Raw genomic sequence first — 26,406 nt, 5'->3', positions numbered from 1 at the left:
GACACAAGTCCCTGGTGATACTGGACAGCACCTAACCTCCTAGAGCTGGCAAAGCAAACACATGAATGACTACAGAGGCTTACTGCTGCTAAGGAGAATTCTCATATATTTTTTTAAAACCCCACAGAAACCTGTTAAAATTACTTCTATTTTGGCAAAATCCAGCTCTGACCACCTCAACATCTCATTCTGAGAACACTGGCTTGAACGCTGGATTTTCATATATTATGTTTGACCACAGCTTATCTTTGGGACATTTTTAAAGACAGATTTATTGGTGTTAACTCTTCCATGTCTGTTAACATGAGTCCATTTCACTGTTTTCTCTGAGCATTCCTAAGGTCCCTCTCCTGCTCCAGCTCAGCTTCATGGAACTTAGAGAAAAAACACATTTGCCTTTTTGACAAATTGCTCAAAATCAACCAAAATTAGAAAGTCAATCAGGGAACTAGAAACACACACCACCACTAATTTTCTAAACTAGAAAATTAATTGTTTCCTGTAAAAAGAGATTCAATTTGTACAAGACCTTTCCTCTGGCTTAAGCCTTATAATTCCAACAACTGACTTCTGACAATTCTCAACTGAAAGATGGAAAAACAACTTTTAGGCAGCAGAAGATTTCAAGCACATGGAAAGAAAATACCAAATACTTGGCAAGCAACACTTATGATGTTACTGACTGACATAAGAGTCATGACTCCTTCAGTAGACAGCTCCTGAATAATTTTTTCACATGCACACAGGAGAACAAGGTGTTAAGCACAGCTTCTTAAGAAAAGACTTCCAGAGTGCAGCTATCCCTTAATATTTGGGGTAACAAGCAGAGTATAATCATATATCACACTTGAACCAGTCATCAAGAAAGAGTTCAAAAAGCAACCCAAATAAAATATACTGCATTAATCCAGCATACAGATCACAAGAGAGAAGTCATTCATCCTCACGCTGACTGGAGGCAGCAGTTGTATTATTTTAAAGTTAAAAAGAAATCTCATCTGTTTGTTTTGTTATTGCAGCTCCCAGGCATAGGCTTACTTAGCTTTCAGACAGGGAATATGTATATTGCATAAATAGCTTTCATACAGTCCTCCTTCTCCTGTGATGCACACAGTAATCACCTGTCTACTAAGAGGCTTTCTGTTCTAGAAGTCACTATGTAGATTATATATTCTATCCCAGACTACTTACTTCCCTTAATTGTGCATATCCACTGGGAATACTTCAGAGAATCTCTCCAGAAATGTTGCCATGCTACCAAAACCAAGTAATTGCTCTCACTTTTTTATTTTACTTTAAGACACATCAGATTTCAGGGCTATACTAGACCCACAGCAAGAAGCAAAAATATACTTAATAATAATCATAACAATCATCATCCCTCCACATTCTCATCCTCTTTTTACTTTTCTGGCATTCCTCCCTAGTCAAACCACAGCCCCACTTCCTATAGGTGTCTGTAGAAAAAGCATGACTACAAAATCAAACCAGAACTGAAAGCAATCAGGCAAAAGCATTTCTTTGTTGCAAAGAGACTTTACTTATATCAGATTGCTTTTTTAAAGAGAACCTCACGCAGGCCAGGAACAACACCATTCTAAACCAAGTACAAATGGGTTATTACACAGAGTTCCATCCTCCCTTGGTCTCTGCACACTTGACCTCAGCACTGCACTTGCCTCCCAGTGGCAGCAGGAATTTGCCTGGCGATGGGCGTGTGGCAATACAAATAACAGGAATGCTGGAAGGGTAGGGAAACATGAGATCCTTTCTGTCCAGCAGCAATCCACTCTCGTGTCAGTATTAAAAAAAAAAAAAAAAAAAAGCAAAACCACACCACAGAGCTGGCCATCACACTGGTACCACAGTTCCCCAAAACAGGTAAGCCAGGGTGTGAATTGGCTGCACCAAAGAAAAAGGAGAAAATTATCCCAAAGAGCAAATGCTCCCACTGCTTGCTACCCTCTGACAGACCCCTTCCAACAGTTACTCTGTGGCACCAGGAGAATTTGGCCCCCGGTCTGATACAGTGAAAAATCAACCCTGAAAGGAGGGACAGATTTTCACTTAATTAACAAATTAAACAGCTACATCTCTATTGTTCAATTGCAAAATAAAACATTCAGGGTGGAAAGGCATAAAAGCTAACAGTCAAAGAGGCAAGGGGATCTGCTTCATCATGGGCCAGACATCAGATAAACTAACATGAAAGTGCACTAGAGGTAACTTTTATTCAAAATTTAAGGCCAATGTGATTATAGGAGCAGAGTAGGTAAAAAAGAGTATTAAGAGCAAAAAAAAAAGGCAACATCATCAAATTCCAAAATACCAACCCCTCGATTTGGTTGGTACAAGACCCTTTAACATAACAAATTCTGTCCCTGACACTGTGAGTTAGCAAGTCCGGAATGTTCATAAGGCTCTGCAGCAATATTAAACCAGTTTAGTTATTTTAGTTCAAAAATCAACATAAAGCCAGTATGGTGGAACAAGTGTTCAAAAGCTATTCCCACTGTTCCATCTCTTAAAGAAGGAAAGACTGTCCAGGCAGCTCAGCTTTTCTTGTATGAATACTCTTACCCCGAGACAGACTTGTTCCTGACACCAAGGAAGTAGGAAAACACTGTGGAATTACTGCATTATTTTTCCCTAAGCCAACACTGCCACACATCCTCAGATTTGTGAGAGCGGTAAGCATGCTCTTTTATTTGGCCTCTGCATCCTTCTCTCAACAGCAGCTGTGGCTTCTGGGAAAAGAGAAGCTATTGTTTGAATGATGGAGATGGACACACCACTGCTTACACATATACAGAAACGGATAGAACTTGTCTCCCAAATAAGTAAGGTTTGGTCCATACAGAGTACAACCTGCGAAGTAGTCTCATGCTCTGAGAAGGAGTTTGTGCAAGTGATAACACAGAGAACAGACATTTTCAGTTCCCCTGAGGTTGCAAGATAGATCTTAAAGACCAAATAGCAAAAAAAAAAAAAAAACCAAAACCACAAAAAACAAGATAAAAGAAGGTAAAAGTATGCACACAGGATGATAAACATAGCTAGAACCAGTGGATAAACAGATAATGAGGAATATAGTGGGGGTTTTGGCAAATTTTGTAACAAGAAGCAACAGCACATGCCTAAAGAAGATCAAGGAAAGGTCACCTTTAATATTGAAGAATTCAGTGAGTACAACCACCAGAGACCCTTTAGATGACCCTCCAGGACCATAAAAGGACTTCCCATGGAGGTGGATGCAGGGAAATTAGTGCTAAGAGAAAATGATGTTTATGTATTAGCTAGGAAATACTTTGTGATGAGTGTTTGATCAGGATGGAATAAATACCCTGCTGTAAAACCTCACTATACACATCTGATTAGAGGAGATATCCTCTGGATGTGTCCATAATAAAGAATAACTGCTTTCTAATACTTCAGATTGTGTTAGTTTATTTCCTGGCTGATTTTGGTATCGCAAGCTTCCCAAATCTGGTTTATTTGGTAAAACCAAGTAACCACATCCTTATCACAGTCAAACAAAACTATAAAAGCAGCAGCTCTGAGACCTATGGCTTCAGTGTAATTCAAAGGCTTCAGTTAAGTTAAATGGTACTCTAACAACTTTCTTGATTTACTATGCCTTGATAACACCACAGTCTATGTTTTGCACCAGAAGAACATTATCTCCCTTGTATCTTGACTAAAATTACTCTGCCAGAAGAGTTCTTCCTCTTGCCTTGGCACAACACAACTTCCATGGTAACTAAAACCACCCATCACGCATCTTTTAGAGAAGCTGAGAGACTCATAAAGGAAACCAAAGTAGAGGAAACAACTTCCCCCATGAGAAGGCTTTGTGCACCACAGACTCAGGAGTTTTGAGCAAAGACTGGCTCATTTCCTCTCAATTTATTCAACCTTCTTTTACCATACTGAAATGCCAACAGCAAATACTCGACATCACCTCCATTTTAACAGTAACTGGTTAAGATATCACAGGTACCTGGTTACTGCTTCATCACAGCAGCAGCACATACCATGCCAGTGAGAAAGAGCATTCCTTAAGTCCTTCTTACAATTACTCACCTTCTTCAGGTGACTCCACAATCAGCTGTCCCCATGTATTAGTAACTGATTTGGGTTAATAATGAAGGCTGCTTTTAGAAGATCATTCACTACTAATTCAATCAGAAAAGCTACTATAATTGCTTTTCTAGCTGTATGGCTTTTCCTTTTCAGAATCTGACGTAACAGAGCAAAAGCTTCCTTGGAAACCATACTTTGTAACAAGATTCTTACAAATTCTTATTTTTGAGAATGCAAATAAAAATGTTTTTGATCAGTGCTAATTACTACAGATATGACTTCTTAAGTGTAAGTGAGCGCCAAAATATCCAAGAGACCTATCCCAAAACTAACCAAATAACACAATGTGGATATTTGACAGCAATCAGAAGACTAAATCCTGAACAGACAGTGCAAAATAAGCCAACTGCTGCAAAGGGCTGTGGATTGAATAACACTCTGTGAAAACTACAAATTGAATATTGAATAACATAGAGCAGACAGGATTTCAAGGAAAAAGAACATGAATCTGAAAATTGCAAACACACCACTTGCCATTTCTTGGGCAGGAAAAGTAAAAGAACATACCTTTGTCTGAGGCACCCTATCTGGTTTGAAGTATCTTTGATCAGTGGGGCAACATTAGGAATTATTTACTCCAGCAATATTTAAATGAAAGTGGAAAGAAGGGAATGTATATTTTACCCAAGGGTCACAAAATACATCCCAAATCTTAAAACCTCAGGCACCCAACAGAGAAAGTTATTTAGAATTTTGGTTTGGGGGTGTTTTTTTGCTGGGTTTCTATTTGTTTGACATTTTGGTTGTTTGGATTTTTTTAACTTGAAGGAAACAGAAGCAAATCAAAATCACTGTAACTTGAGAAACTGAGGAACATGTAAGCAAGGAAACTTGCTTAAAATACCATTTGGAGGCAGTATAAACCACTGAAAATCTCTCAAGTCCCAATCTCAGCTGTCAGAATTCACCCGCAGCAGCACATTGAAAAGCAGCATCCTAATATTTGACTTGGCAATAAACCCTTATTTTAAGGATTGGACTTCATTTGGTTTTACTTTGTTATGGAACCTAGTACCTCCAAGTTTCTCTGTCAAGACACAAGTTCATTGACAAAACAATACTGCAAACCATTTATTTTACTACATATTCTGTATATGATTTCTTTGTTCCTCAGTTAACAACATTAATTCCTAGGTAGTCCTATTTCCTATCTCACAACATCCAAAACCTTAAATAGGAAGTACATTATGGATATGAAATATCTTGAGCTGAATATGTTAAAAGTAAATGCACACGACCTTAATGTAGGAAAGAAAACAGCAACACCTCAGGGCAGAATTATGCTCAAGGGAAACAGGGAAGATCTGCTAATACTTATGAAAAAACAGCCCTCAAGGAATTGCAGTTGAGACAAAAGAATCCCCAACCAACAATAAAATTAAAATTTGGTGATGGTGCCAAGAGTTGCAATGATCCTGCAATAGGCAGTGCCTCTCACTGCTGGCTCCAAGATCAAAGCTCAGAGACCTGGAAGTCTCTGACTTGAAATGCAGAAAGACAATGCTGAGACCTTTGGTTTGTTATGTCCCTTTGAAAAGCTGAACTTTACAACAAATTTCCACAAGCACACCAAATTTCTTGTTTGAAGAAGGTAACATCCAGCCTATTTTCCTGGCTAGAACTGCTGTACAGTGCAACAAAGGAAATTCTAAATATCCCTATCCATCCCTCCACCAGCTCTTATTCTTTCATCCTTACAAATCTTCAAGTTTTACCAGAATCCTGATGAATGGACATGCTGTGCCTCAAGATCTACATGCAAAAATGAGTTCTTAACTATGACTGAATTATAATAGCATGAATTATATGACTGAATTATAATAGCATTCTTAGACCCTCTGTTACTGGCACAATGTCATTAAATTAATTAGAGCTACTATAGCTAGAAATACTTTCTCCTCTTATATGAAGATCAAGTGCGTACTCCACATTTCTGCAGAATTAGACATATTCATAGCATGGTGCTGAAGGAAGTCAAAGCTAATCCTAGCTTTTATAATGACAAGATCCTTATTCTAAAATGAAACAAAGTAATTGAAACTCTTGCTTCTTCATGAAAGGACCAGTCTTCACCCCACCATATAATTTCCCCATAGTTGTTGTTGAACAGCACAATTAGTAAAATATTTGTTGTTTAAGAGCAAGCAGTCTTTTCATGAAACAGCTGAAACTCGACCAAATGAGAGAGAAGTTCAGAGAGCGTCCTCATTTCTTCTCTGATGTGAAAAACATGGATTATGGTAGCCTTGAGACAGTACAGCAGGCACCAAGAGCTGGCTTCTCAGGAAGAAAGCCTGGAAGTGTCATATAATTCCTGAGTATTTGTCCATTCACTTTTACCTCGAATTGGAGCCCAGCCTGCTGATAAGACTACTGTAACAAACAGAGCACATTCTTGCAGCATTAACTTCTCATTCAAGACTTCAGGAAGGAAGAGGGTGCCTTCAAACTGCTACTCAACTGAAAAGTGATCCAACTGCAATCCTCTGAAAACCCAGAGAAGGCACTTCAAAGCAACAGTTTTAAATATCAGAACACCCCATTTTGAAGCAAAGGCCTATGAAAATCTGTTTCTACTACAAATACAAGTTCTGGCAGTCAACAGCAGCTTTGCACTGTGCTGCCAGTTTACAGACAAAACTTGTAATACATTTACAGACTCTCTAGTCCTACAGGGACTTTCTAAGGGCAAAAAAACTTCCTTCCTAGAACACTATAAATATAAAATAGGCTTTTATTACTGTAAACTTGGACTATCTTTTGAAATCAAAGAGTCATAGGAGTTTGTATGCCAAACATTTGTTTCTGCTCACTGGAAGCATCAATGCTATAAAGCAGCCTGAATAACACTTTTCCTCCCACACTTAAGTCACTAACAGTACCAAATATCCTCAACTGACCAGCCTGTGTCTGCAGAACTCATGTGTGTGTCTAGAAATCACACCCAATTATTATGCAGCTTCCTGTCCCAATTCCCACTTCAACATACTTCTTACTCAGTTATAGGTAAAATACTCATCAGGGCTGCTGCTCCAAGTCATCAAAACCACTGGCTTTGGGAAGAAACTAGTTAATTTAAACACATCATCTGCCTCAACCACTCAACAACTCAACTGCATAAAAATCAAGAGCTGCCTAGCAGAAGTGTTATATTCCAGTGTTGTCCAAGTGGACCCCAATAAAGTCTAGGAAGTCATTCCAAACAGGATACAAGTATCCTGTATCAAGGGAAAAATAGCTCTTATGACCACTGAGCAAGGTCAGAAGCCAGTCACTTCAGGTAGCACAGTATTTCACCTATGATCCGGCAAGCCTGGATGGTGAAGGACTTCCTCATTTCTGTCTTGTGGGTTTGGGGATGGGGAAAGGAAAAAAAAATTATTGACTCTCCTTGTAGAAACACCTTCACAGAAAAAAAAAAAAAGAAAAAAAAAGGAGTCCATCCCAAAATATTCAAAATATTATTTAAATGTGGTTAATCCCACCTCCATTGCCAAGAGAAAACAGAAATTGGAGCCTAGAAATACGTGTCTCACTAAAGTTTTTTATTTACAAGATGGGGTGGAGTACCCTTGTGCAGACACTATTCTGTCCTAAGCACGCTGAAAGCACTTGCAATGGCCTTATTTTTGCTTTCAATTTACTTGGGCTTCAGAAAAAAAAAAATCCGGAAATAAAATAAAGGATTTCTCTAAAAAGATCATTAAAATTAATTCACCAAAAATAATGTGACACATGATGAAAAAAAAAGAGCAGAACTTAACAGAATCAGAGATTGTGTCAACTGAACTAAGTCTGCGTCACAGAGGACAAACCTCAGAGGAAAGACATCAGAAGAGGAATTACATTTCTAGGATAAAGATGAGGGGTGAACATGAGAGAAAAATGAGAGGAAAACTGTGTAAGGTTGCACTTATATGAGCCAAAAAAAAAAACCACCTCTATTCTTTCCCTTCTGAAAGGCCATAAAGAATAATACTCCAGCTGTTAATTTTAAGATGGCTTTGCTTTCTTTTTTCTTTTTGGACCTTGAAAAGTGATTTCAAACCAGTTCTTACTGTTTCCTCCCCTCATTAGAAAATTCTGATCACACAACTAAAAGCACTGACACCTGGATGAACTGAACTGTTTGCCAGTGTTACAGCAGGAAAAAAAGAGGAGGAGAATTCATCAATTGCACTACTGAATATGAGTTCATTTATACAGAAAAAATGCGCATCTTATTGAATGAAAGCAATATGAAAGTAAAACGCCTCTGCAGTGGCACATCACACCAGTATTTAAACAGCTGAGTGTTCAGGATAGCTTTTATAAATCTAAAAGGGAAATAAATCCAATGCAGTTTCTCAAGCAAAGGTTCTGGAACAGGAAATATTAAATATCCATGTTCTTCCTAAGAAGTCTGTATGTCTTCCCCCTATTGGAGACACTGCCCAAAATTAAAATACAAACCCACCAACAGAGCACAACCAGTTGTGTTGTATAGTCTCTAGATTTTAATTTAATTCTGGGTCAAAGAACAAAACTATTATAATGTATGTGTGTTTAGTAAAACATGATGGTAAATTCCTTTAGCTTGGAAGAGGTATGTCCCACATATAAAGCTCTACACGCTCTCAAAACTGAAATCATCCCTAGAAATCCTACGTGGAACCTTGTGATCCCCTCAGAGCCCACAGAATGTTGCCCTCTCTTCTAGAAGAGCTGTAAACGACTGCCTTTATCAAGATAACATCTCAATGAAACTCTTCTCCAGCCTGACTAGACACCAACCTTGCTTATCATCAACTTTATTATCCTCATCCTATAATTAATTGTGCCTGGAATTAATGATAGTGCTCACAAACACTATATGAAAGACTGTGTTTGTTGTAAACATCTTTTTTTTTTCTACTGAATTAATGCTATCTGAGAAGCAACAGCCAATGCAAAACCCACAAATCCGGGAAGCCAGATGAATTGCCAATCTCTGGCTAAAATCTTGAGGTTGCGTAACTTGAACACTGCTCTTACTCCAACCGCTCTTTTTTAATTGCAGGTACTAACAGCTAACTGAATGACAAAAGAAGTAGTTCACTGATCCTAAGACTTCTCCTTCACAGTTTGTGACTTTTCTCTCATTTACTCCAACAACACTTGGCATTTACAACCAGGCGAGTATCTCTATTTGCTACACCACAGATGCAGACATAAAGCTCACGCAGATGATGCATTATTTATAAAGAATATGCAGAGTCTTCTTTTCCTACAGAGCTGTTCTCTCCTTATATTTTCCGCCAAACCATTTCCAAAGGCTTATTTCTCTGCCTTTGTGTTTCCTCTCCCTTTCCCCCAAATCTTTCCTCTACCACCACAGAGAAGCAAGAATGTGTGTCTTTGGTAAGCAAGGGGAGAACCTTAAGCAAGACATCAAAAAGAAAAGTGTCCAAACAATATCACCTTTCCTGAGTCCCCAGTAATCAAAATTATCTAGAGGAATCAAAACTGGAAACCAGACCAGAACGAGAAACCAGGCTAATCTTTGAAAGTTTATGAACGCTTATTATGCAGGGTGATCTGGATACACAAGGAGCACTGTTTCATGGCTATTTGGAAGTAAAGACCAACTTCACTATCTGAATCATCAGCTACACTGACTGCAGAGGGATTTCAGTAGGCAAGACCCAGTAGGTTCAAATTATATACACACATTCATGGAGCTCTATAAAAAACCAGGATACACAATTAACTTGTCCCTTTTTTTCCTTACATAAACAGTCAACTTTATGAAACTTTTTCTTGTTAACCATGTATATATTTTACATTTAAAATGTTACTTGTGTGTTAAAAGTTATTTCCCAAAATTTGCCTTTGTTTTAAAGAGAAATTCAGGACACAAATGTGTTCGTCCTGACACCATTTATATTTGAGTTGATGTCTCTAATTTAATGATTACAGTTGATTCAATAACAAAATGATTCATTTTGTTATTGATCCATCTAACACAAATATAGCAAGCAAGAAGAAACAATAGTTGAGGTCACCATGAAGAAACCCTCATGTAGCACAGATACCGGCAGTTAATAGAGCACTGAAAAGTTTTATGCTTAAGTACAACCAGGGTATCTGATGATTAAACTCAAAGAATGTCAGAGAACGCTCTGGCAGTAATACATGAAACGAGGAAGCGTCAGTCAATTTTTTTGCTTTCACAACAAGAGGGGGAAAAAAAAGGCATTTTTATTGTCATAGCACTTCCAGCAAGTTGATTTTAAAAAGGAGATTTCATGCCAAAGTCGGCTGTTTAATCAGATAAAGAAGGCTTTCCTATTTCCCATTGTATAGATCAAGTTGGCTACAGGAGCCACACAGAGCTTTGAGTAGCACATTTTTCCGTGAGGGCTGTATCGTTTGATCATAGCAAAGCACGGGGACTGCTGGGTAATCTGAATCAGAGCTGCAGCAAAAGGGAACCAGGCAGCCTGCTGAGGCCAAGATAACCATGTCACCCCCATCCCACCACACTTCCAGTCACAGACCTGGCTGTGGGGAGAAGCACCCATCTCCATTTACAAATTGGAGGTTTTCACATCGCTCCCAATTAATGCTCATTTTTAATTCAAAGCTCACCTATAATGATTTTAACAAATGCTTGCTAAGACCAGTCGCTCTGTACTGATGAAAGATTATCCCAACTGCTTTCAAAACAATAAATTTCAAACCTGCTTTGAAGGTGATATGTAGAATTTTCTATGTAAGTCTTTGCACAAGATGCAGCAATTTATGAATGCAATAAAACCCTGTCCTCTAAAGAGGACAGAGTTTTTGTTAGAAGACAGGACACATCTACCTGTGATGCTGTTCACAGCCTTCCCCAGAAGACTGCAAGCAGCAAAGAATTGGTGGGTTAGGTCACCTGATATCCAGAAAGATCACAGATGAACCCATGGACAGGTGAATAGGTCACAAGGGACCCCTGAGCAGGATAAAGTTTAGAAGCTCAGCTTTTCAACTGGTACTGCCACCAAAACAACTTTCTGGCACTTCCAGCCTCCTAACATATTTGCAAGCAGCCCTTCAAGTCTCCACCTTCTTCAGCTGACTAATCTTTCACACTCCAACTCTGAATCAAATTCGGCTATAGACTATGAAGAAGGCACTGCAAGAAGATCCATCCAAGCATTTTAACCCTTTTCACTGAAATCCTCTTGAAACTGAGGAAAGGTTTCCTCCTCCTGACCTGCAGAAAAGGTCTTCAAAGCTGCAACCAAAAAAGTGCCCAACTAAAAACATTAGAGACTGATTAAACACAAATTCAAGCCACTATCTGTCACTGTATCCTGAAATGCAAGACAAATACTTTCCCATACTTTCACAAACACTGCCATTTTTCCATGCACTAGCAGTATTGGTCATAACTGAAAAGGTCAGTTTCAACATCCCTGTATAAACAGAACATGTAAAAAGCCTGTAATGTGGAATTGGAGCCAATGCTCTACACTGGGTTTATGTTGTATGTTTAAGTAGAAGCAGAGCACTAACTGAGGCAATTCCAATTTGCTTATTTATTTTCTGAGTCCCAGTGGGCAAGAATATAACCGGTTCTCATAGAAGCAATTGGAGTGGAATAAAAGAGAGCACTGTAAGTTTACGTTGTTACATTTAATAATTCTAAAAGAAAATGGTGGGGTGGGTGTCTTCTTGTTGTCATTCCCCATCACATCATCATCCCAGTCTCTCAATGTTGAGTTTGAGAAAATGCAGCATGCTCCTTTCTGCTCCATCTAGAATAGACAGGCCATGTGCCCATCCATTCACAAAACAGAAAAAGGGATTCACGCAGTAAACCTTGGTTTTGCTTTTTCCATTCCAAGTTTCCTTTCATTTTCACATACTGAAGCACTGCAGAGGTGATCACTTTTCCTAAGTGCTCCAAAAACTTTTACACTTCCCTTCAGAGAAACTGCCATTGCCAACAGTCCAGAGCTTTAAATTCCAGATATACTCAGTCTGGTATTAACTGCCATAGTACTATTTCTAAATGCAATATTCATTCATGCAAATGCTGCTGAGAACTGAATTATCTCATCTCCATCTCATGACTAAAAAGTTCGTTTTGAGCTAGCAATTTTTTCACACACAGTTATGTCAGTTTGCCATAAAGAAAGACGTTCTTCCTTCCACCAGTTCAATCCTAGAATCCTAGATTAGCCCAGCTTGGAAGGAACATCAAGAAATCACCTGGTCCAACCTTTTGTGGGAAGGAAAGCCTAGATAAGATACTCTAGTTCCATGTCCAATCACATCTTGAAAACATGTTTAGAAAAGAAATTAACAGAAAGAAAAAATCAAAAAACCTCCAATACCTTAATGACAAAGGGTTAGACTAAAGAGTCTAAAGACAAAAAACTTCAACAAATCAAATCATGGTGCATTCTTTAAGTAAATAAACACTTCCATGTGCACAGACATTATAACAAGATAATAATTTTGAAAAAGCATTTAGAGAATTTAACACAAGTTACCCCATCACCCACACATTTATGCTGATTAAAGAAAAGCTACTAAGCATAGCTGTTAGCAACAAAGACCAGGAAATCTTAAAGTACAAGACCTCTGCACTGACGTGATGAGAACAACAGTACCTGTGACACTACTTTGTAGTTTGCTCTGTCAGTAGCTCGTTAACAAAAACATCTCAATCACATATTCTTAACTGCAGTTGCAGCATGTCACAACTGAACTCCCGTGATATGTTTATCACAAATGACAGGCTATACAGGGTACTATTTCTCTTCTGCAGAAAAACAACTGCAACTTTGTTTTTCCCATTATGTTTTTCATCTCCCTTATACACTGTCCATGTCACCCTCCTAGTGGAAGTATCCTTCCTACTGGGTGCTTTTCAAACCTTCATCTTTTTTCAGAGGAAGAAAAATGTGAAAAAGGCCATTTAATTCTAACCTTAGCTTAACAGCTTTATGCTAAATATAATTTAATGCAAATCAGCACTACAGCAAGAAGTCATGGGAAGAAAGAAATCAGCACATCCCACATTTTCTCCTGTTACTAGAAAGGCTTTCCAAGACACTTACAACATAGTGAGGCCTCACCTATATTTCTTAATCTATATGAAGAAACTATCTCTGTCAAACTAAGCCAAAGGTGAAGAACTTTTTACATACCAAAGGGGGGGGGGTGGTACAAAAAATACCTGGCATACCACTTTAACACACTCTGCATTATTCACTGATAACGTAAAGTCAGGTGGCCCAGAAGTCTCAGGCAACCTTTGAGTTAAGCCAATAAGCCAGCTCTAAACAGACACACAGTTAAGTCAACAAAAGAAATGCAGGCTAGTCAAACTCAGTGTTTTTACTGGCATTTTTACTGGGGCTAAATTTGGAAATTGTATCATTTTCAGAAATAAGAAAAAATGCTAAATACTTCTCTTTGACTCTCAGAAAGCAATAGAGGACAGAGTATGCACTCCTAGCTCTGCTACCTGTGAAATGGAGGTACACAACCTGGTGATAAATGGAAGTGCTCAGAAGGTTGAAAGCAGCTGACCATTTCCAAAAGCTGATGGGCAGGAAGTTTCCAGCTACAATTTGCTGGTCAACAAACCCATGAAAAGAGACTAAGAAAACATTTCACCTGTTTCTATAGAATACAGGTATACGAAAGGCAAGCCAGGATTGAACAAGCAATTCTGATAGAAGAGACATAACAGGACACTGTTACTCTCATGTTTTCAGTTTTAAAAATACATTTCTCTCAGATGAAAACCACATTTGAGTGATTAAAAAATGTATTCTCCTCTTCCTGCCTATCAGCAAACTTTCTGGGCTGAATCATATCATAAACAAGTCACACTATGACATGTAGGTGCTTTTTTGGTTTGCTAGAAAGATCTGAAGAAAACTGAGAATAGAGATAAAATACACTGCAGTGAAGTCACTGTACTGAATTCATGACATCATAATTGTTGCCATGGCAACTAGCTAGTATCAAGCATAGAATACTGCCTTCACTGCAGAATCAAGGAGTACCCGTGCTGCCACAAAAATAAATGTTCTTATTTGAACAAAAATCCAGTCAACAACACAGGAAATAAGATATGACTGCAAGTGGACTGCTTTTTCTATACCTCGTTTTGTTCACCTGGTGCGAGACTTTTTTAACACAATGGCATATATAAAGAGGTCTGATATACATGATAAAAGGAGTCTAATTGAAAAAACGATGGTTTTCTTCCAGTGTTCCTCAATTTTTCCAGAACAGTAGTTCTTCTTGTGTTTTCCTCTGCTATGTGCATATGACTGCAGTCATATACAACAAAACTCAGGTTAGACATGAAACAGAGGGAAAAAAGAATCAAAAATCCTCCAGTAAACAATATTTTCCATTTCTTATTTCAACAAGCCAGAGATAGCCAAACTGGAACTGTCACACAGCAGCAGAACTAACTGATAAAGAACATATTCCACCTTTGGAGCCCATGGTTCCCTTTGTTTAAGGAGTGCACCAGGAGCGCCTTCAAGCCCCAGTTGCGGTTTTTCATGCACTGACTAAACACAGAGCTTCAAATCTGCAGGGCTCCCACAACAGCTTCCTTGTAAATAAAAAATCTCAACCCTTTTCCTCTGAACAGTCCTATTTCACATGAGGCAGATCTGCTATTTCCAGCTCCTCCTCATTCACAAATATAAAAACTCCAAAAACTAAAAAGAAGCGGTTGCCTATTTCTCAGGTCACAATTATGCTTTTGAGTAGCACTTACATATAAAATGTACAAGTGCCCCATTTGATGTTGCAAGCTGAAATATCTGTGGGAATAAATCAGTATTAAAAAGGCGCATGAAGGAAAGCACATCTGAAAATTAACTTCTTCAAATTAACCTGCTGAATACAAAAGTCAAGAGCTGCAGGTCAGTAATAGCAGATAGTGTTTCACAGCTCAACCTTATGGTTGATTAGCCCCAAAGACACTGTTTCAAAACAAATTTTAACAAATAGACCACGCTGCATAGTAAAGTATACTTATTTGCTACCTCAATAGTTCTTAAAGAGCAATCTATAAATTATTGCTGGACCAAAGAATACTTACACATAACTACATGTAATTAGTCAGCGTGTCTAAACAGTTTCAGTACACACTCATGGAGTTTTTTCAGCTTCTAAGAAAACAAAACTGTCCTAGTTACCAATTAACAGCACATTTCCACATTGCCTTGGTGCCTTTGTAGGACACTTTCTCTACTGGTATCAAGCACACTTATGACGCCAAAAAGAAAGGCCAGAATTACTGCAGTAACCTGCTCTCTCCAGCCTCTTTATAAGGACTGTCTCAACAAATGAGCACTGGACAAAGAGGATACAAACAATAAAATCAGGAGTTTCAGATACTGAGGATTAGTAGACAGCTGCATCCCATATGCCTGTGTCCTCAGTGTTCTCTTAATATTACTTCACACAACCAAAAATGATGACTATTGCTTGAATGATGACAGCACAACAATCCCAAGTTTAACTCATGTTCCACAATATGAAGTGTACTTTGTAAATTATTAAGAGTTGACAACACATTCTAAGGAAACCATGGAGCGTGCCAATGTGCTCCCTCCCACAGAAATGTAAGGAAATGAACAGTCTTTCTTAGGTTTTTAAAAGTCTTAGGAACAGATGCTGCCTTTAGCGAATACAACTGTGATTCCAACCATACATTTTAACACAACAAATTCAGTTAAAACAACTGCCACAAATGCAGAAAACCAAGGAAGTTGATGAAACCTCAAGATACATCACAAATGCGGAAACCTCTTCTCTGCAACTGAGTATAAACTTAAGTGTCCGTATTATACAATTCACAAACCTATCTGTGATATAAACACAGGACAAACGGCAATGACATTCCCTTCCTCATTAGTACACATTGCATTTCCAACTCTTACACAATATGAAATCACTGCTTAATATGTAAAAAAAAACCCCACCATGTCTGCAGCTGATTTTGCTGTTTGAAAGATTGACATATTAATTGATCCCTTAAGCAACTAATGTGTCTTCTCTGAGTGCATACAGAAAATTATGGATTATCTCAAGACTTTACAAAGCTTTTTATATGACTTTGAAATGAACTTGTTAAATCAGGTCTTCCCCAACAGTCCTTCTGTTAAGTCTAACTTTTATGTTAATACTAGATAGGGGAACACAAAGATGTAGGTTCACCTCTGTACATGTTATTTTTTCTTGTGTCAGTATTACCATGTATCACTATTATAACAGAATAACTAAACAACTAAAAATGTTCTGCTAGGATCTGTAGAGAAGCCCAAACCACTTGGAAACCTAACTAGAGACAGCATAACACAAAGAAACACCACCTGTCCCTCCTCTCTCCCCCAGCAAATCCAGTTGAGAAAGGCTAGGTGATTTAAGATGCTAAACAACTATTATAACTCCTTTATTCAAGCTTCCATCTAGTAAATTCCTTCCACTGTTGGGAGTCCATCATCCACAATTACAGGAAACTTGAGTATAAAAGCACTTAAATACAATGCTATACACATTAAATTTAGCTGGTATTTTAGAAATAGTTATGTTTACTCTAGATACCATTAAAATGGGTTACAACATGTGCCTGGATGCATTTTCAATTTTAACTGTGCTGAGAATGATATTAATGAAATATTTTTTTTCTAACCAGGCATGCCTAAAGCATGATCTCAGCAAATTTTGAGGCACTGGCCTTAATTCACACCTTAGTACATTTAGAACCAGTCTGTTATGCACCACTGAACTGAACCACGTAAGATGCAACCACGTTGCAACTGGGTTCCAAACCAAAATTAATCACAAAATGATAAAACACAGCATTTTAATGTCTTAGAACTGAGAGGAGATACTCTTTACAATGTCACTATCTTCCAGTGTAATGAGTAAAGGAATAGTCTGGAAATAAAAATAACTCAAAATCTACAGGTTTCTGCAGTCCCTGTCTGTAGGATAATTCTCATACTCAAGACCCTCAACTTGTCTTAAGGAGTTGAGAATCTGTTCAGTTGTGGATCTCTTTCTTACATGAAGTCGTAACAGAGGCAGTGAATTTTTAACACACACCCTCTTATATGCACAAACTTTGAGAGCAAAAGGAACTGCCAGTTCCCCAACTCCCTGGTAGGGAATCAAAAATTATTAGGAAAGCCCTTGTAGCAACCTCAGACTTGTTCCCCAGAGCTGAAAATGTGCGGAGGAGACAAGGAACATCATCTTGCTTAAACTCTTTTCTGGTGCTTCTGAACAATTTAGGAAACGAGTCAGGTACAAAACTTAGGATGCACTGGGAAACAAATGGGGAAGGTATTTTCTTTTTGTTTGGAAGAGAACTAAAATCACCATCCTGGCTCTGACCAGAGATCTATCTACCTGACTTTCCTCCAACAACAGGCAACTACAAAAGACTATAAAAACAGAACAAGCACAGGGATAGCTCCTTTGATTACATTTCCAAATGCCAAGTTGCAGGCCAGCACACGGCTGAGACAGAGGTAAAGAACAACATGCTTAGCCCTTCTTTGTACCTCCTTGCACAAACTGAAAAAAGAAAAAGGGTGAACAGATACATGAAAAATTTCTGCAACTTTAGGAGACTCACTTTCTGCAAAACTGAGTAAAACCAATCAGGAAAACAATCAGGTTTCTAGTTTACATTCTTCCACCTGATGTGTTCTCACATGAGAACTTTTACTAGAAGCCTGTCTTACAATCATGGCTATTTGGCCATGTTTGTCTAGGGCAGTGGTTGCCCAGGGTTCATGGGCAGCCTGGCAGCTGATGTCTTCTCTTCCTTACCTTGGCACACCCATCCCAACCAAAGCAAAGCCATCCTGGCAGGAAACCAGGAGCTGAATTAAGGTTAGTGATGAAGAGATTCAAGCTGAGATGTGTGACTGATTTGAAGTCAGAAGCTACTGAATCTCGCACTAAATACACAGAAGTTCTCCATTGTTCCAAAAGATACTTCTGAACCCCCAAGTTTAGCTACCTTTGCTGCCATAAGCTGTCTAAAATATCTGTAATGGGACTGAAATGGAACAGCAGGTAAAGATGTTCTTATTATAAAATCCATTTAAGGGAAATTACTTTTAAGTTGCATGCTTCACTTGGGATACTGGAAATAAAACAACTTAAATTGTGTAGCTCACATCAACATATATTCATTAAAAACAGGAAAGTATCATTGCAAATCAATAATACCTTAGAAGGACCACACATTTCCAACACTGCCAACAGATACCTTCATTCAGAAACAAATGTTACAAGTGGAAAGCTACTGTTCCCTCTGCACTCCTACCTCCCATCTCCTCATACACTCCCTACACATTTCTGCAAGAAGCCAGGACGGAGTTTTACAGTCTCTATCGAAAGGGACAACAGTCCACAGAGTTATGGTCAAATACTTACCATGCTTATGCTCCCTCTTCTTTTGGGCAGCAGCCGACCTTTCAACTGGATTAAATGTAACATGGACTGCACCCTCAGGTGTGATGACAAAGCAGCTCCAAGCATCTCTCATAGGTTTCAATCTGAATGATCTGGGCTACTTCAGGCAATTCAAATCACAGCCTTTAATAACTCAACTGATTTTAATTGAAATGGATTGAAAAGTACCCAAATGGAAATACCTACTAACAGGTGCAGAGGAACAGAAAACACCAACAATCGGAAACAGTAAGGTCTTCTACTACTCCAGACAGAGCTAGAAGAAGCTGTCCCCAGCCCAAGCTTTCTGTTACTTTTTCCAAAGCATATGTGCATGCAGGTGTGTGTACATGCATTGGAAGATGGGGTGGGAAATGGGAAATGCTCCCAGAGGAGCTGGTAGGGAGGGGAGGCAGCATTTACTGGCATATCTATCCCTCTGCAGCCTTAGAAAAATTCAAGTGTCTATTTAAACTTACATTTGTAAATTCAAATAAAAGCAATAACCTACTAAAGATCAGCAGGTAAGAAACAAAATTATGAATACTTAGAAACAAATCTTTGCCAACAGAATTCCTGAAAGAAACTTGAATCTCATTTCCCATTCAGTAGACTGTATTAACTAATAATGTAGAAACAAGTGATTCAAACATGAATCATTTCTACCTGTATTCACTGTACACTCCTCTCCCTCTGCTGCAGCCAAGTAGTATAAAGCCACAACTTCACACTGGTATGGTCAGGCACAAATTACTAAGTCACGTGGTATTTTTCAAATAAAACTGAATCATCGAAAGGACAAAGAGAACAAACAGCGAAGGAGCTCACTGCAAAAAAGATGGTGACTTCCTAGCAGCCCTCAATGAAAAGCAGGAGGAAAAAGAAGCAAGCTACATCTCTAGCCTGATTCAACAGGTTTTTCTACACTTATTTTTAAGTATTCAACTGTATTTACTATTTTAGTAACTCAGATGTTCATATCTTCCTTTTCCAAAGCTTCATGCCCTGTCATACAGTGTCAAACATGCTATATATGCTACTTCATCTCTATACAGCCAAATCAGATTTCTGGGAAGAAAAAAATAAAAGGAATGATGAACAAAAGGTTTCTTGTCACAATATTACAATTTATAGAAAAGATAAATCTGCCTCGGAGTGATCATATTAAATGGCTGAAGCACTTATGCTTGGGTTTGGTGGGGGTTTTTTTAAGGTTGCTTTACAAGGATGTCAGTCCAAAATTTAGCAGAAGTAATGGTGTCTGTAATTTCCCAAGTACTTTTGTCAATATGTCCTTTAAAGCTACAGTCCCTTCTAGAGATGTGTCTCACTATAAGCAGCACTAAAATTATGGGAACTACTTAATGGTCTCATCCACTATTTTTATTGGAGTTTCTGCCATTGCTACCACTAATATGATCATACCTATGACAGTACAAGCCACACCAAATTTTCAGCATCTATTGGTTTCCAAGCTGCTACTTAGATGCAGTTCCATCTCTGGCTTCCATTATCTATACACAGCCTACTGCTAAAAGAGAAGGTCCAGCATAGCGCCCACAGCTGTACATTCCCACCACTACCCTTTGGCCAGTACCATTTTAAATCAAGTGCAGCTCATCAACTCAATCAACTGTGGTTTCACAGTGGTTTATAGCAATCTAAAAGCAAAGCCATATAATGCAGTTAACTAGAATACTACTGCTTTTGAAAGGAGGAAGTTTCCTTTCCCTTCCTCCACTTTCACTCAATGGCTCTTCCTACCCCCTTGCTTGCACTTAACGGTCTTTCTGGAGCCAATTTCACACACCAAAGACGTAAAATGATCTGGAGCTAGTATTCCACCAGGTTAACAAGTTAACTTGGAGCATCCTGGAATCCAGTTAAGTCCTAGGACAGGTGCCAAGTAAATGGTAGGATCACATGGCTGAGAGCATGAGTCCCCATTTATGCCAACAGGAAATCCATCAGAGAGAATGAAATTATGAGAAGACTTGGGTCAACACACGTACTTCTTGTTCCCTTCCTTGATTGGTACTGCTATTTGTCTAATCTTACTGTAAGCCAGTTCAAAGAGCTAAACCATCAAAAAACCTATTCATTATTTTTGGCGAGGCTTGTTTTCTGCCAATTTAATTCCCTGAACTAGCTCAGCAAAGGAATCCAGCAAGCATCTGCACCAGCGCAGGGAAGGAGGCAGGAACACACAGGGAGACGAGGACGGGCTGGGGCTGATTTAAGCTGTCACTGAACCGCGTACCCTGGAGCAGATCTGCATCACACCATAGTTAGAACTGACAGTAATCTGTGCCTGTACAACGGGAGGCCTCCATCGCTGACAGGAGTGTGCCAACAGTGCCAGCACTGAAACATCCTTGGCAAAGTTTGACCTGGGCACCAGCCTGGATGATTGCATGTGAAAGCAGAAGAATCACAGCTCTCTTACCCTCAGAGACACTAGGAAACATTAGCTAATTTCTGTCCCAGCAACACCCCTGTGAAAATGTGCTCTATAATTCCCATTACACAGATTTAGCCCAGAACAGCAGAGCAAGCAAAATTGGTGACAAACTCAGGATTGGAACCCAGTAAATCCTCTACACCAAACCAACACTTCATCACTCAACTGTATTATTAACCCTAAATTAATTCAATTAGTCAGTAGCAGTCCATAAAAAACTCTTTTTGCAAAGACTTTCTAAAGCACTATAAAGCTCATATATAATACAGTTAACAAATGTAGGTATTTCCTAGATAGCTGTGAAATAAGAAACTAGAGAAAGGAATAATACTGAGATCTTAAGTAATTATTTCCTTTTCTATAGAGAAAAATAAGTGCACATGAAGCAGCATGAGGGCCTATTCACACAATTCAAGAAATTTAATGCAAAGAGCTACAGAAAGGAAAATACATCTACAGATTCTTTTTCCTTCAGATTTCCATTGTAAAACCATTTCATGTGAAATGCCAGCAATTATTTAATACACCCTGAGACCAGTATCTTCCCTTTAAATTTATCTCCTACACTTAGCCCAACAATTCCCACATTTAACTTGCTCTGTATAACAATGAAGCATATTTAGAAAAGGGGGGAATTTGTTAACACAGAAGCAAATCTCCGCAGCAGTGAACAGCTAGCACTGTAAGTCTATCCAGCAACACGAGATAGTCTTTCATTCACATTCCAGCTTAAGCACAGCCAAGCACATCACATTTGGGACGTTCAAGTCATACTTAATTTTGTTCAACACCTTCTTTTGACAACAGCTTTGTCACCAAGACTCAAAATACGTATGTCAAAAAAGACAGTCATTTGCCAGGACTGTCACCGATTCTCTCAAGATAAAAATAATAAAGCTGTAAGTGCAAGGAGCAGAGGCTGCCTAATTGTCAGCTGTATAAAGTAGAAATATCAAGATTACTGTCCTGAGGGCAACAAGAGTTTAAGAGGAATAGAAGATGATGCTGCAACCTGTTTTGAAATCTTGAACTCCACAGGAGCCAAAATTTAAGGAAAGCAAATGAAAACTCAGTGCATGCTACAAAAAGCTACTGCTAATTTGCCAGAGAACCAGGAGAGTAAACAAACCTGCCTAAGAGGAACTTGCACCCTATTTAACAGCAAGAAACTGGATGACAGATCAACCCAACAAAAACATCCTAAATAGCATGGGAAAAACATTTATTCCAGAACCCTTTGCATCCTCACACATCTAGATACAAAGACAACAGCAAAAGTGTGCTACTCTAAATGTGGAATTTACCGCTTGAAATCTGACAACTATTATTTCAGTGACAATGGTATTCCAAACCTCATTTTTCTGGGCAATAAATTATTATGATCAAGCTGAAGTAGGAACAGCAGTTATTCACACAAAAGGGACTCCCAACACAGAGTATGCTGGTGCTTCCTTGGGCATAACAGACAGACCAAGGTGAAAGCAACCTCACCGATCCTGTCAAATGAGGCACCTCCAGACATTGCCACCGTTGCTCGCCAAGACAAGCATTCACAAGGTATCCACATCCAGCATCAGGGAGCCAGTAATTCACTGCTTGAATTACGGCTGCAGGCTAATCTTGGAGAAATTGATAGTGACAGCAAACCTGAGATTTTTTTTTTTCCTATTTAAATAACAGGGTGGGAAGCTTAGATTTTCCCCCCCTTCTTTCTGGGAATCAAGAGGGAATATCTAGCTTCTCCTGTTTTAAAACCATCCTGACACACACCTTCCCAATTCTGCTTCACATGCAGCAGCATGGCTACTGGCATAGCTTGGCCTGCTTTCCAACCAGCTGTCAGACTGCTAAGTCTTGGTCAGATTTGAAAAAGAGAAGAAAAAAACACATACGATAAAAAAATGAAGCATCACCTTAATAACTGAGTAGATGTAATCAGGCAGTGGAACTATTTCACAGGAGGACACTTCCTTCTGTCTCTAATAAATTAAAAGCTGAAAAGACAGCCAAAACAGAGTATATTCTCGTGATAAAAAAGAGGGAGCACTGTAACAGTACCACAACCCTTAATTCTCACAACAGCCAGGTAGACAATAGAGAAAAAAAAGTTTCTCTTATTCTCTGATCCAACACACACACAGATAGTCCAAGGAGCAGCCTAAAATCTGACACCTGCCTGTGACAAACTAACACAGAAGTCTGAGACTCAGACAAACACTCAAGATTGAGCAGTAATACCCACACAGCAGTCAGGGCACCTTCTGACAAGTGAAGGTGATGCCAAGGTTTGGGACAAGGTGCATAATGCTAACATGTTACCTATGGGCTTCACTGGTAAAGACACAATTCTATCCCCAGCACATGCCAGTAAAATTTTTAGCTGCAACACAGGTACACAGATACATGTGTGAGAGAAATACATCTGTATTTCGGCATGTAAATACCTGAATTCAGCATTACAAACCCCAGCTCAGCCATAAGACTGCACAAGGCCACTGTCCAGTACTCCACTCTATAAAAATTACTAAAACGCCAGTGACAAAGAAATTTTGCTTGCAAGATGCAATGTACATTTTTATCATGCTGGATAAAATATCTACAGTCTCAGCAGTGGTTAAATTGCTGCTATAAAGGAAATTGTCCTCAGATAAATGGTTTCCCTATGAGAAGGTTTCAGTGCTACACCTCACCCCAGGTCAATAAATCAAATTAACTGCACCTTGTCCTCTGGCCAATGACATCATCGGCTTGACCACATCTTGTGAAGCGAGTGCAAAAACATATGCTATTTAAGGCATGAAATCATATTACTGCTTTTTGTCCAGCCAGCCTTGTGCTGTTGGTCTGTGAAACAGTCAGTCACCTGAACAGTCTCATTACAGCTTCTACAGCTTTTTTTTTCCTCTTGTATTCAAGGCCTGTCTTGGCCGAGGGAGAAGAAAAAAGGATAAATAATGAGTCGTTATTTTTTAAATCAAAATGCTTTTCATTAGCTGCAGTGCAGTATTTTGTGACAAATTAAATTTAGAACCAAACTACGAAATATGCCATCTGCACTTGCACGTGAATGCTCTTCCTAGTAGTGTTTCAAAGATGTTTACATGCTAATCTGGCACTGCTACCCTGAAGTACCCTGCTGTTCAGTCCTTTTTCTCCACAGGGTGAAAACAATGGTCACTAATGAAAACCTACAGTTTTATTTGAAACCCATCCCTGCATAAATATTTTCTATTTTAGATTACTGCTGCCCCCTAATCAAGTAGCCCATTTGTTTTATTTCTAAGTAGACTAATATCTGGTTTAAAACTGAATTACTCCAGACAATTTAAGAGGATTAATTTCAATTTCCACTTGGCATTCTTATGACACAATCACAGAAAACTTATCTTCCTTTCTAGACCCTGTACTGCCTAGTGGTATCTTCTGTCTTGAAAGCAAAATCTAAATGAAAGAGAGAGGAAAAAAAAAAAAACCTCAACCCAGAACAGTCAAAGATACAAGCAGTGACAAAAGCATCTGACACAGTGCACTGTTAGACCTCATCCACATTAAGCAAAAAGAAGGTGAATAAGATTATCTTCAATGTATTCAATTCTGTTTGTGTTCAGAGGGAGGAGGAAAGCTGTTTAGATTTTGAGTGTGTCTTCTATAGCCCTCTCAGTGCCAGGAAACGTAAATTAGAAGCAACTCTCCTTTAAGGAAAAGAATCAAGGACAAAGGGACCAAAAATGCCCAAGCCTCTGAAAAGCAGATATGAAAGGAACAGCTTTACAGTCTTGAGTTGCTATAAATTAAAAATAAGCTCCTTATTTAAAAGACATGAGTGTTTGAGAATCTATGAGCAGATCTGATGCTACTCAAGCCCCAGGAGGGTTTTGTTTTTGCTGGCAGGGGTGGAGTGGAGATGGGGGGGTCATTTTGGTTATTAGTAAATAAATCAAGCAGCAGAGTGAGGCCTAGGCGCTTGCCAGAGGAGCCGGGGCCTGGCTCTCCCCCTCCTCTCCTCACACAGCCTGGGTTTGATCTCGGGGCCCTGTGGGTTTGCCAAGAAAATTTAAAAAAAAAAGCGAGAGAGCGAGAAAGAAGAATCATATTGAACCACAAAAGCACATGGGGCGAATGTAAAATATAAACACGGCGTTGGGCTCTGAGTGGCTGTTATTAAAGGTCTGAATTACTAAACATGAGAGGCGGGGAAAGCCGGGCGGCCATTTCAATAATATAAACCTCCCCGAATTAGACATTATTCAAATGAGAAGGAGAGAGAGGGAAGAGAGGGAGAGCGCGGGGGAAAGGGACGGGACCGGCACCGCCGTGCCCTGGGGCAAATGGGGAGCTGGGCAAATACCGCCGGGGCAAATCCGGCCCTCGGGGCGTGCGGACCCGGCCCTCGGGGGTGGGGGGCAAACCCAGCCCTCGGGGGGGTGCCTCTCCCGCCGGAGAAAGGCTCGGGGGGGCTTTGCCCGTGCACCCCGCAGTCACCCCCCACCGAACCCGCCCCTTGCGAGGGGAGGGGGGGAGCTTTAAATGAAAAAGCCGAACCACGCTCTCCTCCTGCCCCCATCCCCGCACCCACCCACCCCACGCTGCAAGGCCCAGGCTCTGGGGAAATAAACCCCGGCTTGGGGGGATGGGGGGCGGGGGGGGGGGGGTGTGCTGCGGGGAAGGGGGGCAACGAGGGGAGTGTTAAGGAAACCGAGTCTATCTGCCTCCCCAGGCCCCAGCCAGGGGCCAGCACCCCCGGCCCCCTCCGCCCCGCCGCCGGGGGGACCCTGCCCCACTGGGGCGACCCGCCGGGTTCGCTCCTCCAGCATCCCTCCCTTCCCCCCCCGCCCCCCCCACGCCATGAATATGTAAAGCGGGTTTATTGTGGGCGTGCGGGCCGGGTGGCGGCCAAGCCACCCCCGAACGCTTTTGGGTGTGGGGCTGCCTCCCCCCTCCCTCCCGGCGTGTGTGTCCCCCCTCCCTCCCGCCCCGACCCCTCCGCCTCGCCGCGCCGCCGCCGCCCATCGCCCCCATGGCCGGTGCCCCGGCGTGCGGGCTCCGTGTGCGGGAGGGACGGTGTGTGCGTGTGTGTGTGTGTCTCCCCAGCGCGGGGAGGCTGCTCTGCTTCTCCTTCTCCTTCCCCCCCCCGCTCCCTCCTGTGCCGTTAATTATAATAATCCTGAGTACTAATAAATTATGCTAAGCGGGGCCGGGCGGGCGGGCGAGGGGGGGGGGTGCGCCCCGCGCGCGCGAGTATGAATATGAATATGTAAAACGCAGTAATGATTACCTGCCGCCGCCGCCACCGCCGCCGCCGAACTCTCATCTTGACTCGCTGCTCCTCCGTCCGCCAT

At 40.2% G+C, this 26,406-nt stretch overlaps 1 protein-coding gene across 2 annotated transcripts in view; it reads right to left on the bottom strand.

Moving 5' to 3' along the window:
• Window positions 1-26,406, bottom strand: part of POU2F1 (POU class 2 homeobox 1) — a gene marked incomplete at its 5' end in the record, with an annotated part of 102,294 nt that extends 75,888 nt beyond the window's left edge. For both annotated transcript variants that reach the window (XM_084226043.1, XM_084226044.1), the window contains one exon: window positions 26,343-26,406. In XM_084226043.1, the coding sequence (XP_084082169.1) occupies window positions 26,343-26,406 (64 nt within the window). The remainder of the gene's footprint in view (window positions 1-26,342) is intronic.

The sequence above is a fragment of the Fringilla coelebs genome, assembly GCF_963513975.1.
Source record: "Fringilla coelebs genome assembly, chromosome: 2".
In the NCBI taxonomy this organism is placed as follows: domain Eukaryota; kingdom Metazoa; phylum Chordata; class Aves; order Passeriformes; family Fringillidae; genus Fringilla; species Fringilla coelebs.
This window is presented reverse-complemented; position numbering and strand designations above follow the sequence as displayed.